At 45.3% G+C, this 15,684-nt stretch overlaps 1 protein-coding gene and 1 pseudogene across 6 annotated transcripts in view; both read left to right on the top strand.

Moving 5' to 3' along the window:
• Positions 1-15,684, top strand: part of GRK3 (G protein-coupled receptor kinase 3) — a 462,068-nt gene that overhangs the window by 356,612 nt on the left and 89,772 nt on the right. For 5 of the 6 annotated variants that reach the window (XM_069081792.1, XM_069081795.1, XM_069081796.1 and 2 more), the window contains one exon: positions 3,332-3,405. The exons of the other annotated variant lie outside the window; for it this stretch is intronic. In XM_069081792.1, the coding sequence (XP_068937893.1) occupies positions 3,332-3,405 (74 nt within the window). The remainder of the gene's footprint in view (positions 1-3,331; positions 3,406-15,684) is intronic. 6 annotated transcript variants of the gene reach the window in all.
• LOC138156555 (large ribosomal subunit protein uL18-like) lies at positions 10,665-11,720 on the top strand (annotated as a pseudogene).

Raw genomic sequence — 15,684 nt, 5'->3', positions numbered from 1 at the left:
GTCGTGAGACTCAGAGGAGAACATTTGTGGAGTGGCGGGTGATGTGTAGGAGGTGCCACCCCACTGTTTGTTCCCTTCCCTTTTCCTAGCATCATCATCATCTCCAGCTGCCTTTCAGACACTTCAGACTGGAAGTCTTGTAGTCATTTTACACTCCCCTTGTCTATCTGGGCTCAGCATCCTTCTTCCCTTCCAGACTTCCTCCCAGTCCCCCAGGCTTGCCGCCTCTCTCACCACCTACATGCAGTTTGTTGCCAAGGCCTGTTAGTTTTACGTTTGTGGCATCTCCCCTCCTCCTCCTTCTCTCATCCTGGTACACGCTCCCTTCTCCTCATCTGTTGTGGGCCTCTCTCCCCACTCTCATCCATCCTCCAGCCACCAAGTGATTTACCTCAAGTTCGGGGCCAGTCCTATCTCCCCACTCCGCCCCTGCTCAGCAAATGCCAGCTGCTCTGTTACCTCCAGGATCAAGTGTAAAAGCCACTGCTGGGCCTGCAGAGGCCACCGTCACCTAGCTCTTCCTGCCTCTCCAGCATCTGGCCGCCCCGCCCTTCATTGGCTGCGCTGGCTGCTGGCCTTGGTGTCCTTGCTGTTCCTGGAATGAGATTCTTTTAGTTGCAGCCACATCTCCTTTTGTTCAGTCAGCTTCTCTCTGTGGATGATTCCTCTATAGCTCACATGCACTTGTTCACATGTGGTTGTCTGCATGCTGCCTTTCCTGTTAGATGATGAATTCCTCATCCTTTACCTTTCTTTGTATGCCCAGAGTTTAGCACAGTGTGAGTATATAGTAGGTACTTAGTGAATGCTTATTGGCTGACTACAAATGTTTTTTACATTTACTTCTTTATCTGTGATCTCTTTTTGGCTATGGGTCTAGCGCTGGTGTCCCTGGCTTTAGTGGGCATGCACTGCTCAGTAACTCTGTGTATCATTCCCAATTGCTTTCCAGAATGGCTCTAACCATTCACAGCTCCACCAACAGTGCATCAGTGTGCCTGTTTTCCCTGTCTGTCTAACATTTGTCATTTTTGCCCATCTGATGGGCATGCAGTAGAATCTCAGAAGTGCTTTAATTTGTATTTCTCTAATTATTAGCAATTTGGAGCATTTAAAAAATATGGTTATCGATAGGGTTTCTTATCTCGAGAAGTGCCTGTCCATATCCTTAGACTTTCTTATTAATTGGGGAATGGCTCTTGTTCTTATAAATTTGGATCTGTTCCTTTATATGTATCTTAGAAATGAGACCTCCATTTTTCATTGTATCACTTTCCTGTGAGAACCATTCCTTATAATAAAGAATAAAGAAAGAGAATAACAAAAAATAAGTTCTACAAAACAATCAAACACGTTGAAGAAGTCTCACTTTAGATACATATTTCACACCCCTGGGCTCCTGCTTCTGCAGAGTTGCTGCAGGGAAGGGGTGGGGGTTATCTCTTTTGAGCTTATATCTTGAAGGAATTCAGAATTGGAGGTGAAAAGGGAGTAGATTCTAGGCTTGGCCAGTTTTGCCCCATAACAGCAAGACAAGAGTCTCCAAATAATGTAAAATGAGTATCAGACAGAATCCAGTGGAGGGCCTCCTGGTGAGTGTGAGCAGATTGCAGCAAGTAACCCGCTATGAAGCCTCCAAGATGAAATGATGTGGAGATGTTTGATAAGAAGAGAAGCTGGGCTCATTCTAGGAGGAGGGGGAGGGCTGATAGGTGGCTAGCGAAGGTACGTCACTGGTATCCTGGAGATGTCAGGACAAATGGAGGAAGGCCCCTGACAGGAGCAGACCCTCTGTGGAGAATTTTGGATGGACATGAATCACCTATGAGGGGCAGGTACGGAGAGGTTGTGATTGACGTCTTTCCAAGGAAACTTCCAAATTAAAGAGCTTAGAGATGATAGGGTCACAGATTGAGATCTGGAAAGGACTTTAGACACGAGTCCCACCCTATCTTTTTAGAATGAGCAACTGAGGCAGGCAGAGATGAAGTGACCTGACCAGGGTCACACAGCTAGGGAGTGTCTGAGTTGGGATTTGAACTCAGGTCCTCGAGTTCAGATCAGGTCTCTTTCCACTATTCTCTGCTTTCTCTCCTGGCATGAGGGGTCCTTGAATCTCTGCAGTTCCTTTTCCTCACCTTATACACCTCATTGGCACCTGCTCCAGTGTCAGGCATTGGGAATTGAGGGGAAATGATTATTCATTTTCCTAAGACCATCGATAAACAAATTTTATATGAGGACATTTAACCTGGTGTGCAAAATGTGTTTTGGACTGTTTGTAGTTTTATTTTTTTTAACTCGTGCACTTCTTATCCCCTTTTACTACAGATAAAAGTTCTGATTATCACATTTGTTTAAGTACAGAAAAAGTGGTTGACAGTTTGAGCCTCTGGGCCTTGGACTGATGTATGAGAGCTCTGCTTGTTTCACTGGACCTCGTGTCCAGTGTCACACATTAGACAATTAGAGGATCCGAAGTCCAGAACTGATCAGCTAGCCCAGCCCCCTTGTTCACACATGAGGAAACTGAGGCCTTGCCCAAGTGGTAGAATCAGAATTTGAACCCAGAGTCTCAGACTCCAAACCAAGAGCTTTTCTGCTATACTGCCCCACCCTATAAGCTGAAAGTACTGATGTAGTGATTAAAGTTATGTGAAGCCAAAAATGGAAACTGGGAAGGGAATCAGTCCCCACTGTTGGCCTTGCCTCTTTGCCTTAGTGTTTTGGCTTTGTCCCGCTCTGTCCTGGGCTCCTGGGCTGGTCTGGTCTGGCTGCTGTTGCCACCCCCCATCACCCTGTGCTGGTTTGTATACACATGGCCAGTCCTTGGCCTGAGGCCAGCCATGCTCAATTTTCAAAAGGGAATTCTCCTTTAAATTAAAGGAAAAGACCACACGTACAAGGAATGTGGCCTGAGAGCATAACTTAGGTGAAGCCTGGGCAAAGGCTAGCTTGGCTGGCTGAGACTCTGGTGGGACCCCCCGCTTCGCCCTGCTCACCCCAGGCTCAGCCCTCTTGGTCATCTTCCTGACATTTGGGAGCACTGACATTGCCCCTGCCTTTGTTGTCTTTATTCTCCGGGAAGGACAGGGGCTTCGTTCTATTTGTCACTTACTCTGTTGCCTTTGGCCTTGGCTTCAGCTGGCCTGGCTTCCCCTTTGGAAAGGCAAGGAAACCTGTCCAGAGAGTCCGGCAGAACCGGGGACCAAATCGATCCCTTCCAAGTGGGGCCATTTCAGCGTTGAGCTATTCTGTTATTTTGCTCTTTTGTAGAAATCTTCATCGTATTTTCGGGCACAATCTGAAAAATGTTTTTGTTTGCTTTTAGGTTTTTTGCTTTTTAAAGATTTTTGTTTAAATGAAATTGATGAAGCTGTCCCTCAGGTGAAGTTTTATGAAGAGGTAAGAAGCAATCCTTTTTCCTAAAAAACTTTCTGTTTCAAGAGGCCTTTCAAAGGAAACACCTTTTTTTAATTACAAGTAGAAACCTATTCAGATATTTTTGGAAATGTTCACCTGGTTACAAGGAATTATAAAAGCTCTAGTGGGCAGGTCACCCCCGCGCTCTCCTGAATCCCAGTTTGTTTGTGCAAGTCCATGAAGAAGGAGAGGGTTGGGTCCTGTGGGCAGCTGCGGTGCAGCGCTGCTTCTGCTGAGGCAGAGGAGGAAGGGGTCTTGATTGACATGTGTTAGCAAAGAAAGGCAGGAGTCTTTGACATCAAAGAGATTATCTTTATTTTCGATGACAACTAAAGTTGGCATTTGTTCATTCTATTTAATACCATTAAGCATCGCAGGAAAAAACAAACAGAGGAAATATTTCATGACCTTCATTAAAATAGAACAGTTTCCTTTCCACACTGTCACATTTTCAGCTGCAGAGATTTCTTGTGCCCAAAGGGTAGTTAAAGTGTATGGATATAAATGTTAGGGCATTAACATTGTGTGTTAAAACAGAAAATAAACATGTTTTATCAGTAGAGATCTGGAGTAGCAGCATTCTTTCTAAATTTGTTAAATAATTATTTGACTAATTAAACTAATAATAAATTCCCCCCCCCCCAAATGCCTAGCTTATTATCACCAACATTTTTAAATTGTCTTTGTTGTTAGAACAATGGGAATATGTAGAGGAAATAATGAGATTGTCTTGGCTAGAAAGGTAACAGAACTATTCAGAGTTAGCTCTAAAAGCCCACATTCTGCTGAAGACATTTCCTTCAGGTGAAGCCACAGCACAGTGTTTTTTATCAAGGATATCATTGTTAGTGTTTGATTTGTCTGCATGTGCCCCTTTAAAATATTGCAGAACTCTGATGAAGGTAAGTGACTATAAATTAGACATACAGTAGTGATGAGGGATGGCTCACAATAGGTTCAGCAGGAACTCTGATCTTTATCTAAGATCAGAAAGCCTGTGATTCAGTCTGGAAAGAATTCAGTAGGCCCAAGCAGACTTGGAGTCAGAGTTGTAAAAGTTTATTGTATACTTTACAGCAGGCAAGGGTCCTTAGGGGACCTGCAAGTTTATTGTTAGGCCGTACAGCGGGCAAGAGTCATTTAAGGGACCTGCAAGTTTAAAGAAGACACAGGCATAGCTTTTAAAGAGTTAAGGCTATTCACTAGATGTCAATTATGCTGACCAGGTGAGAAGAGGGTGGGATTAGGGAGGAGTTAAGGTGGGGCCAGTGTTTAAAGGAACATGCATTTTTAATGTAACTGTGCAGGCATTATTGCCCATGATTCACTGGGAAAAAGCCCAAGGGGGGCTACCTGGAGGTGTGGTTTTAGGCTTGAAACATCACTAAGTCAGCTAGCTGTCAAGGGCTGACTGAGAAGTGCCCAGTCTGCCACCCATCAGTGTCATGTTTGACAAGATTGATGTCTGGGAACCAAGGCTAATGACGAGACTCAGTGTGTGGATAATAGGCTAAGGAGTTAACCCAGAGATAGGGTCCTGAAGTATTCATGGAGACAGCCAAGGAGTCAGCCTAGAGATAGGGCACTGAAGGATTCATGGGGACAGCAGGACTCTATACAAGGGGGAGATCATAGTTGCCTGAGCTGGAATGTTTATAGATACTTTTGTGAAGGATTCCTAGGAATAGCTTGTTATTGTTCCAAGCTGAGATAAACAGTTCATGAGTTGTTGCTGGGCAGAGTTAATGCTCTGAAGCTGGGGGGGGATATGATTTTACAAACTGGTTACAAATATAGATCCCAAGCACCCCATCAGTAGGGGCTTTTTTTTAAACTGTATTTTTGGTAAAAAATTGTTTAGCAAGTAAAGACAGAGGTCAGTCAGTAACCATGTAGTAATTAATTACTGTGTAACAGGTGCTAGGCCAAGCTTCCAGGCTACAAAGAAAGGCAGAAGACAGTCCCTGCTCTTAAGGAGCTCACAGTATAATGGGAGAGACAATATCCAACCAAATATGTAAAAACACAATGTGTACATGATTGACTGGAAATAATCTAGAGAAGGAAAGCCCTGACATCAAGGGGCTGCAGCAGACACCTTACCTGGGGCAGAAGCCAAGGAAGACAGAAAAGGGCTGGATGAGGGGTGGGGAGATGAGGAGGGAGGGCAGGCCAGGCCTGGTGGGCAGCCAGTGAAAATGCCTGGACTAGAATCTGGAGAGGGAGGCGGCCAGTGTCACTGAATGGAGGAGTATGTGGAAGGAAGTAAAGGGCCCTCCCTCGATGTCGGGCGCCCGTCTCCTGGCACCCTTGTCCTGGGAGGGCAGAGGTAGCGTTCTCCCCTCCCTGAGGACCGGCTCAGCCTGCTCATGCCCTTTATATCCCAGGATCTCTGAACTCCTGTAGCTTATCTTCCATGCCCCATTTCACACCCCTACCACTTGATTCCTCATTCTGGTCCCCTTCAACCCTCCTATCCCAAAGCTTAATCCAGGGGTGGGGAACCTACAGCCTCAAGGCCACATGTAGCCCTCTGGGTCCTCAAGGATGGCCCTTTGAAACCAAACTCCATAGAACAAATCCCCTTAATAGAAGGATTTGTTCTGTAAAACTTGGACTCAGGCAGAAGGCCATACCCAAGGACTACAAGGACAAGGATGAGTTCCCCATCCCAGATTTAATCCTAACTCCACCCACCCCTTCCACTGTGCCTTCTGGAATGCCTGTACCCTAGGCAATACATTTCTCTTCTTCCTAAAATTTTTTCCTTTTCCATTCCTTCCATCTGTTGGCTCTTACTGAAACTTGGCTTCCCTCTGATGACCCAGTCCCCTTGGCCAATCTTTTTAGCATTTGGCTACATAGTTACTCATTCCCCTGGTCTCACTGGTTGAAGTGGGGGAATTGGAATATTCCTTGCTCCCAACTGCTACTTCCAGATTCTTCCCCTTCTGCCACTCAGTGGTAACCTTTTTTCCTTGAAGGCTCCTGCTTTTCACATCTCTCACCCTATCAAAATCCTAGCAGTTATTGTCTACAGACTCCCAGGTCAGTGCCCTTCCTTCCTCAATGGGTTTGATACATGGCTTACAGTTTTTTTCTCCTCTGCATTTCCAGCCCTCCTGCTAGGGGACTTCGGCATATGTATTGATTCTCCCTCAAATAACCACTCAGTTCCTCAGTCTACTCACCTCCGTTAAGCTACCCTTCCACCCCACCTTAGCCATACATAGAGATGGCCATACTGTTGATTTTGCATCACCCACAAACATACCATTTTCATGTTCGAAAATCCTGAAGTTTCCTTATCTGACCATAATCTCTTGGCTTTTCATCTCTCCCTTTGCCTTCCTTTACGTAACCCTACACTTTGTCCACACTATAACCTCCAGTCCTTGGACCCCTCACGTTTCTCCCAGGCTACCTCCCCTGCAGCAGTCACTCTCTTCTCCCCATCTTGACTCCTTGGTGAACCAGTTCAGCTCTACACTCTCCTCCTGTCTCGAGTCCCTGGCACCTCATCATACCAACAGTCACACCCAGCCAAGTCTCAGGATGACCATCATCACTTGTCACCTTTGGTCCTACGCATGGGCTGCTGAATGAGATGGAGAAAATCACTGGGCTGTTCTGATTGGGTCTGCTGTAGAACCTCACCTGGGACCTCCCTGCTGCCAGGCAGTGCTGCTGTGCCTCTCAGATGGATTCACTCTGATTCTTCACCGAGGCTCTACCACATCTTCTCCTCCCTCCTCAGACCTCTCACTCCTCCTCCCCCCCCCCCCCCCTCCCCCTCCTCCTCCTCCTCCTCCTCTTCTTTCAGTTGAGAACCTTGCCTGATATTTTACAGAGAAGAATCCAGGCCATTTGCCGTAAACTCCTTCTCTCCTCTTCCTTATCTCTTATCACTCAGGTGCCTTCAACCTGAGTTGAATTCTGAATTGAATCCTTCAACCTCTCCTCCTTTGCTCCTGCCTTACTCCTCACCAAGGAGCCCATTCTACCCCATCTCCTCGAATAGACACCTCTCTGTCATCCCCACTCTTTCCCTTATTTTCAGTCTTTCCCTCTCTGCTGCCTCATTTCCTCTTGCCTACAAACATGCCTGTGTCTCCCCTATCTTGGAAAAAACCCCCACACTCTCATTTGATCCTTCCATCCCCGGTAACTATTGTCCTATATTTCTTTTGCCCTTTGTGACTAAAGCTCTCTGAAATAGGCACCTTCATTTTACCTCCTCTCTCTTAACTCTTACAATCTGACTTCTGACCCTATCATTCTACCAAAACTGCTCCTCTCCTAAGTTACTAACAGTCTCTTAGTTGCCAGATCCAGTGACTTTTTCTCAAACCTCATTTCTCTGCAGTTTTTGATACTGACCATCACTCTCTCCTCCTTGATACTCTCTTCTCCCCAGGTTTCCAGGACCCCCCCGTGCCCTCTTCCTGGTTCTCCTCCTCTCTCTCTGACCACTCCTCCTTTGTCTCCTTTGCTGCATCCTCCAACAGGTCATGCCCTCCATCCATAGGTGTCCCTCAAGGTTCTGTCCTGGGCCCTCTTCTTTTCTCCCTTTATATTGCTTCACTTGGTGACCTCATCAGCTCCCATGGATTTAATTACTATCTGTGTGCTGATGAGTCTCGGATCTACCTGTTCTGCCCCAACCTCTCTGCCGACCTTCAGTCTTTCATCTCCAACTGCCTTTTAGAAGTCTCAGGCTGGATGTGCGGTAGACATCTTCAGCTCAATATGTGCTTCCCCTCCCCCATCTCCTACCTCCACTATGACTCTTGAAGGTACTGCTATCACCCCAGTCTGTCAGCTCACAAGCCAGGAGTCACCCTGGACTCCTCACTCTCTCTGACTCCCGATGTACAGTCTGTTGCCAAGTCCTGTCCATTCCCTCTCTGTACCATCTCTCAGATGTGCGCCTTCTCTCCTCTGACACAGTGCCTGCCCAGGTGCATTACCTCATGCCCGAACTGTGAGTCTGCCTGTCCCAGGTCTCTTCCCCTTTCCAGTTGTATCTTCTATTTAGTCTCTAATGTGATTTTCCTAAAATGAAAGTCCACAGACTCCAGGGGCTCCCTGTTGCCTCTAGGAGCAAATACAGAAAGCCCTTCCTAACCTGGTCCCCTCCTTTTTCAGTCTTCTCACACTTTCCTCATCAGTGTGGACACTTCACACTCTGGCGATCTCCTGACACTGGCCGCCTGTTCCTGGCTGTTCCACAGACAAGACCCTCCCTCTCTTAGCTCCATGAATTCTCTCTGGTTATCCTCCCTGCCTGGAACACTCCCTTCCTCCATTCCAACTGGTGACCTCTTTGGCTTCCTTTAAGTCCCAGCTGAAGTCTTTCTTTCTATAGGAAGCCTTCCCTAACCCATTTTAATTCCATTGCCTTCCCTCTGTTAGTGATTTCCTCTTTATCGTGTATGTAAGCTTGCTTTGTATGTATTGTTGCATGTTTTCTCCCTCATTGGATTGTAGGCTCCTTTTTTGTGTCCCCAGTGCCTAGCACTGCGCCTGGCCTAGCAGCGCTTCCTAAATTGAATAATGGATTGTTGTAGGGTGGATTACCAGTACTTAGCATAGGGCTTCTAGCCTAGTAAGTACCTAATAAATGCCTGTTGACCAGCTAATGCACTTGAGATTTTAGGGCCATAGGAGATTGAATGCTGGAGCCAGAATGGACTTGAGAGTTGGAAGGGACCTTAAAGCTGAGAGATGTGTGGGACCATTGGAGTGGTAAGAGCCTTTGAAGATCATGGAGTCATTTAACCAGTCAGCAAGCATTTATTAAGCACCAATGCTGTACCCAGCTCTGTGCTGTACATTGGGAATACAAAAGCAAAAGGGAAAATGCCCTTGCTCTCAGGGGGCTTGCAGTGTGTTGGGAGAGATAACATGTGCCCGCCAAATCCAAGGTGATTTTGAGAGAGAAGCCACTGATAACAGGGAGGATCACGGAAGGTGCCGCTGTGGAGAGGTATGTGAGGAAGAACAAGAAGACCTGGTTTGGCTGGTCTTGAGGTGTCTAAAAGGCAATGACGTAGAGTGAAGGTGGAAGGGTAAGACCCTTGATCCCAGAAGTGTGAGAACCCCTGCGATTTATTGCTTAGAGGAAGGACATGAGCAGAGCCGTGCTACAGGATACTTTCTTTGTCAGCTGTGTGGGACACAGGAGACGGGGGAGACTGGAGGTAGGGAGACCAAGGCAGAGGTTGTGACAGTAGGCTCTGAAGACCTGACACAGAGTGGTGGCCGTGCACAGAAAGGAGATGTTGTGGAAATGAAAACACAGTCTGGAGACTGATAAGCTGTGTGTGGGATGAGGGAGTTGAAGATGATTTGGACCTAGGTGAACTGGAAGGACAGGGAGAGCCCTGGGAATAAGAGAAGATTTTGTAGGAAAGAGAATGAGTTCTGTTTGGGGCCTGCCCAAGTATGACATGCCCATGGGACACATGCCTAGAGATGGTGGTGAAGCCTTTGGCATCCTAGGAGTCCCTTCTGGGATGTCTGTTGTAAGCTCTCCACTGAAGGATGAGTTCACTCAACCCTGAAGACAGAAAGTGGATGAGTTGCTCAGGTCAGGCAGGGAGTTAACAGCAAAATTAGTGTGACTAATGATGGATCACATTTACCAGTGAATGAAGAACTAAGACCAGAGATTCTGACAAGAATTGAGAAGCTGGTAAGTCCTAGATGGTTTTATAAGAGGTAGAATCAGACTTAAGGCTTCTGGCTCAAAGACAGGGCCAGGCAGAGGATTCTTTGGCCATAGGTGCATGGTGGCTGGCTGCATAGCCATTGTACCAGGAAGCCCAGGCCTGTGCGGCTGACAGAGCTGCCTGCAGAGCTCAGGGCTTTCCTCTGCCCCATCTCCTCTGTGGCTTGTTTGTCCTTCTTTCCTCTTTGTCTCCCTTAGCAGACTCTGAGCTCTGTGCCAGCTGGGGCTGTTGGGGCCTTTTTGTATCCTTAAGGACTTAGCAGAGTGCTCAGCATACAGGCAGGGCTTAGTTAATGCTTGTTGACCCACCTGATTGACTGAAGCAGATTCAGCATTTGTGCCTTAACTTCCTTTCTTGGGGCATGGCAGCATGAAAGAACTAGATTAGGTAAACCCTCGTGCATCTCCCCACTCTGAAATACTGACCCCTTGAGGAAATCCTGGCTTGAGATAATGTTGATGCAGCTTTATGTCGTTTGTCAAACCATATGCTTTATTTCTGGTGTGGAAAATACAGTGCCTCCCTTTTTTTCCCCTAGTGCTGCGAGGCCTGCAGGTCTGTGCCGAGGGCGCGGGTCTCATTCAGCAGGATGGGGTTTGTTAAAGTTGTAAAGAATAAGGCCTACTTCAAGTGGTACCAAGTGAAGTTCCAGAGAAGGCGAGAGGGGAAAACGGCTTATTATGCACGGAAACGCCTAGTGATCCAGGATCAGAACAAGTATAACACCCTAAAATACTGCATGATCGTCCGGGTCACCAACAGAGGCATCATCTGCCAGATTGCTTATGCCCGTATAGAAGGGGATATGATTGTCTGTGCAGCTTACGCCCATGAATTATCAAAGTATGGGGTGAAGGTTGGCCTGACAAATTATGCTGCCACATACTGCACAGGCCTGCTGCTGGCCCGCAGGCTTCTTAACAGATTTGGCATGGACAAGATCTATGAAGGTCAGGTGGAAGTGACTGGAGATGAGTACAATGTGGAAAGCATCGATGGTCAGCCCAGTGCTTTTACATGCTACCTGGATGCAGGTCTTGCCAGAACTACCACAGGAAACAAAGTCTTTGGGGTCCTTAAGGGGAGCTGTGGATGGTGGTCTGTCTATTCCTCACAGTACCAAACGCTTCCCTGGGTATGATTTGGAAAGCAAGGAATTCAATGCTGAAGTACATCGTAAACACATCATGGGCCAAAATGTTGCAGATTATATGTGTTATCTCATGGAAGAAGATGAAGATGCATATAAAAAGCAATTCTCACAGTACATAAAGAACAACATAACTCCTGACATGGAGGAAATGTACAAGAAAGCTCATGCTGGTATACAGGAAAATCCAGTGTATGAAAAGAAACCCAAGAGAGAAGTTAAAAAGAAAAGATGGAACCGCCCCAAAATGTCCCTTGCCCAGAAGAAAGATCGGGTTGCTCAGAAGATGGCGAGTTTCCTCAGAGCCCAGGAGCGGGCAGCTGATAGTTAAAATATCAAAATCTGTAATTTTCTATGAAGATTTTCAGATTAAGACAATAAACTTATTGAACATCAAAAAAAAAAAAAGAAAATATGGTGCCTGTAGTGGCTGAATATGTTAGCAGCATGTGTCTGTTTTACAGGTGTTGAGCAGGACCTTTAAGTGGGGCAGATGATTTGATTGACTCGTTTGAGTCCCCTCCTTCCAGGTGCTTTCCTCAGCTTTGGGTTTGCATCTCTTGGTGGTCATGGTCCTAAAACATAGAGTGGATCTCTTATCACACAAGCTCCTAACTATTTAGGACTTCAGATTTCCAGAGTTTCGCTTCCTTCCTTCTTTTCTGTTGGGGTTAGTCAGTTCCACTTAATCTTTTAATTACTTTTTGGGGGTATTTAAAATTTGTAATTGACCCATTATAGTGCTATTCCCAGTTATTCAGCATCTCTCATCTTTCTTGGGCAAATGCCATTTCCTCCATGTAGCCTTCTTTGATTGCCTCAAGTCAGAAATGACTCATTCTTTCTCTTATCTCCTAGGGTGTTTGGTTTGATCCCTTTGAAGATCTTCTGCTCGGTTTTTTTTACTGAGGTTATTTGTGTATGCGGTGTTTCCTCTGCTGGGCTATAAACTCGGCAGGGATTATGCCTTCTCTAGCTTTTCTGTCTTTGCCAAAGTGCTTTAAACCTCCTTGTTCTAAATAAATGTGTCAGATTGAATGAATGAGCAGAAGTTGCCTTCTATCACATGATGTTGTGCAGCTGGAATTCTCTGAGGTTTCCACATTATGGTGAAGACACTTTGTATTCCATTGCACCAACTCTTAGAAAATAGTGGGAAGAGTTTTTTATACTCCCCAATCTTGACCACGCCTCGTCCATCTGTTCCACTTGCCTCTTGTTCTCCAAACAAGGGTTGCCAATGTTGGAAAGGAAGAGAAAACTTGATTTTGGCGGCAGGTAGGAGATAATCAATCCCAGTTCTACTAAGAATAGAAATGTACTGGTGAAGAAGAGTAGGTAACATGACCGTTACTATGGTTCTGGTCACGGTCTTATTTTACAGATGAAAATCCTAAGCAAAAGCTGCCCTGAGGCAGTCTCACTGTGTGGACAGAGCAGTGAGCGTCACTTATGTAGACAGTGTAGATAGTTTCCAGTGCACTCAGGCACAGAAAACACGTTTACTGAAGAAAATACAGAACCCAGTGGTGATCGTGTTGGGTGACAATTGTCAGCTTTCCTAGAATGCACAGGGAGTATCTCGTGTTCTAACTGGAGTCAGGAGGGATGAAGAAATTAAGCTTTCTTCATGTTATTACTGAATCTGATACTTTAAAATGGAAGATAAAGTGTTGTTTGGGGCACCCATTTTAGAGTCATAGAATCAGAATAAATAAAATTGGAGATTTGAGTTGCCCCAGCACTCATTATAGATCTATAAAGAGCAGAAGTATTGTGCTGAGGTAGATATGCCAATAAATGAAATCTCTTCTGCCTTAATAGATCCAACAGTCTTATCAGCCAACCAATCAGTAAACATTTATTAAGCACCTGTTATATTCCAGGTGCGATTCTTAGCACTAAATATACAAGAAGAGGGATGGCAAAGTAAAAGCAAGAACTTGCTTGAGCTCTTTCCCCCAAACCCCTCCAAATACCTGTAAAAAATGACTCCAAACAAAGTTTAGAGATACAGAGCCCACAAAGTGGCAGAGGGAAACATCTCCAGCCAAGGACAGCCTGACAGACTGACAGGAAGGGTCTGTTGCACCAGACTAGGAGCAGAGTGCAGTCCTGCGTGGGAAACACTGACACAGACCGGGCCAGAGCAGACTGCAGGGGATGGAAACTCTGGCAGCTGCGGTGGTTTCCAGACTTCTCAACCCACAAACGCCAAAGGCAGAGTGAAAGGTCAGTGGGAAAACTCTGTTGGCTCGGGTGAGAGAAGAGCACAGTCCGACCCCAGCCTCGGGCAGAGGAGGCATGGTGGTGGCAGCAGGAGCAGCAGCACTGGTTGCTTCTGGAGCTCCAGGCCCACAGATGGTGGGGGGATCAGTCTGTCAGGGGGCAATTGCTCTTGCTTTACCCTGCTTGGCTCTGGGTCACAGTCTTAGGTGGCAGTCCTGGGGTGAGGAGGAGCTCTGGCATGGCAGAGTTTGTGGTGGTTGTAGTGAGGGAATCCTCTTCACAGTTCTGAGGCAAAAAAAGAGTGCCTGTGGTCACTCACAGACCAGAGAACAGACAGTGGGAGGAGGAAACACTTCTCCTTTGATCATATCACCTTAGAATAACTGAAAATTCACAGGGGCCTAGAAGTAGCTTTGACAACAACTGCACAAAACCCCAAAAATTTAGGACATAGCACTTTCCACTCTGGTAGCAGAGTTCTACTTTGGCAAAGAGCTCAAAAGTCAAGTAATTGGCTGGGAAAATGAGAAAACAGAGGGAAAAAAATCAGGTTATAGAATCTTTCTTTGGTGACAAAGAAGAATAAATCATATAACCAGAAGAAGACAACAAAGTTAAAACTCCTACATCAAAAGCCTCCAAGAAAAATATGAATTGGTCGCAGGCCATGGAGGAGCTCAAAAAGGATTTTGAAAATCAAGTAAGGGGGGGGTGGCTAGTTGGTGCAGTGACTAGCACTGGCCCTGGACTCAGGAGGACCTGAGTTCAAATTTGGCCTCAGACACATAACACTAGCTGTGTGACCTTGGGCAAGTCACTTAACCCCAGTTGCCCTGCCTTTCCAAAGCAAAAAGAAAAAAAAGCAAAAGAAAAAAAAGAAACTCAAGTAAGAGAAGTAGAGGAAAAATTTTTTTGTTTTTACTTTATCAAATGCTTTATTAACTTCTAGTTTACATAATTCATTTCCACAAGATTGTGAGTTACCAATTTTCTCATTGTTTTTCCCTTACCCACCACCCCAAAATAGCAATCCCATTGGATATCCCCTCCTCCAGTTTGTTCTCTTCCATATCTTTTCTCACCCCCTCCTCCAATTTTCCGGTAGGGCATGGTGGATCTCTATGCCCCAGTGCCTATATATCTTATTTCCCAGTTACATGTAAAATAGTATTAATAATAGTGTGTATATATATATATTTAATATATATTTAATAATATATATTTAAACATTTGATTTTAAAGCTTTGAATTCCAGATTCATTCCCTTCTTCTCTTGTCACCCACCTTTACTGGGAAGATAAGCAGTTCAGTATAGGTTGTACATGTGTAGGTAGCTATGCTAAACATTTCCATAGTGGATATATTGTGAAAGACTGACTATATTTCCCTCCCTCCTATCCCACCTCCTACTTGTTCTATTCTCTACTTTGATCCTGTCCCTTTTCAAAAGTGGGTGCTTCCAACTTCCCTCCCCCCAGCCTGCCTTCTCTTCCCTCATCCCCCCTCTCATAGGGTGAGATACCCTATTTAGTGGGTATGTCATTCCCTCCCTAAGCCAAATTCAGTGAGAATAAGGTTGACCCATTCCCTTTTGCCTTCCTGTTCTTCCCTCCATTATAACCATTTTCCCTTGACTCTTTTATATGAGATATTTTACCCCATATTGTCTCTCCCCATCTCCTCTCATTATATTCCTTTCTCACCTCTTAATTTCACCTTTTAAGTCATCCATTCCTATTAAATTGATCCTGTGCCCTCTATCTTTGTATACCTGTACACTTATGTATACACACTCATATATGTATTCATACGCTCATATACCCTTCTATATAGACATAAATATGTATGTCTGCATACATACATGCATACATATATATGTACACATGCACACACATATTTCTATTCCCTTCAACTATTCTCATACTGAGAAAAGTTTCATAAGTTACAATGATTGTTTTTCTGTGTATGAATGTAAGTAGTTCAATTTTGATAAGTTTCTTATGATTTCTTTTCCCTGTTTACCTTCTCATGCTTCTCTTGCTTCTTGTAGCTGAATGTCAAATTTTCTATTCAACTCTGGTTTTTTCATCAAGAATGCTTGTAAGTCCTCTATTGAATGCCAAATTATCCCCTGAAACATGATACTCA

The sequence above is a fragment of the Petaurus breviceps genome, unplaced genomic scaffold, assembly GCF_028583685.1.
Source record: "Petaurus breviceps papuanus isolate PSGF00001 unplaced genomic scaffold, PetGlider_PUasm1.0 99, whole genome shotgun sequence".
Taxonomy (NCBI): domain Eukaryota; kingdom Metazoa; phylum Chordata; class Mammalia; order Diprotodontia; family Petauridae; genus Petaurus; species Petaurus breviceps.
The sequence above is the reverse complement of the archived record's forward strand: the minus strand, read 5'-3'. Positions and strand labels throughout refer to the sequence as shown.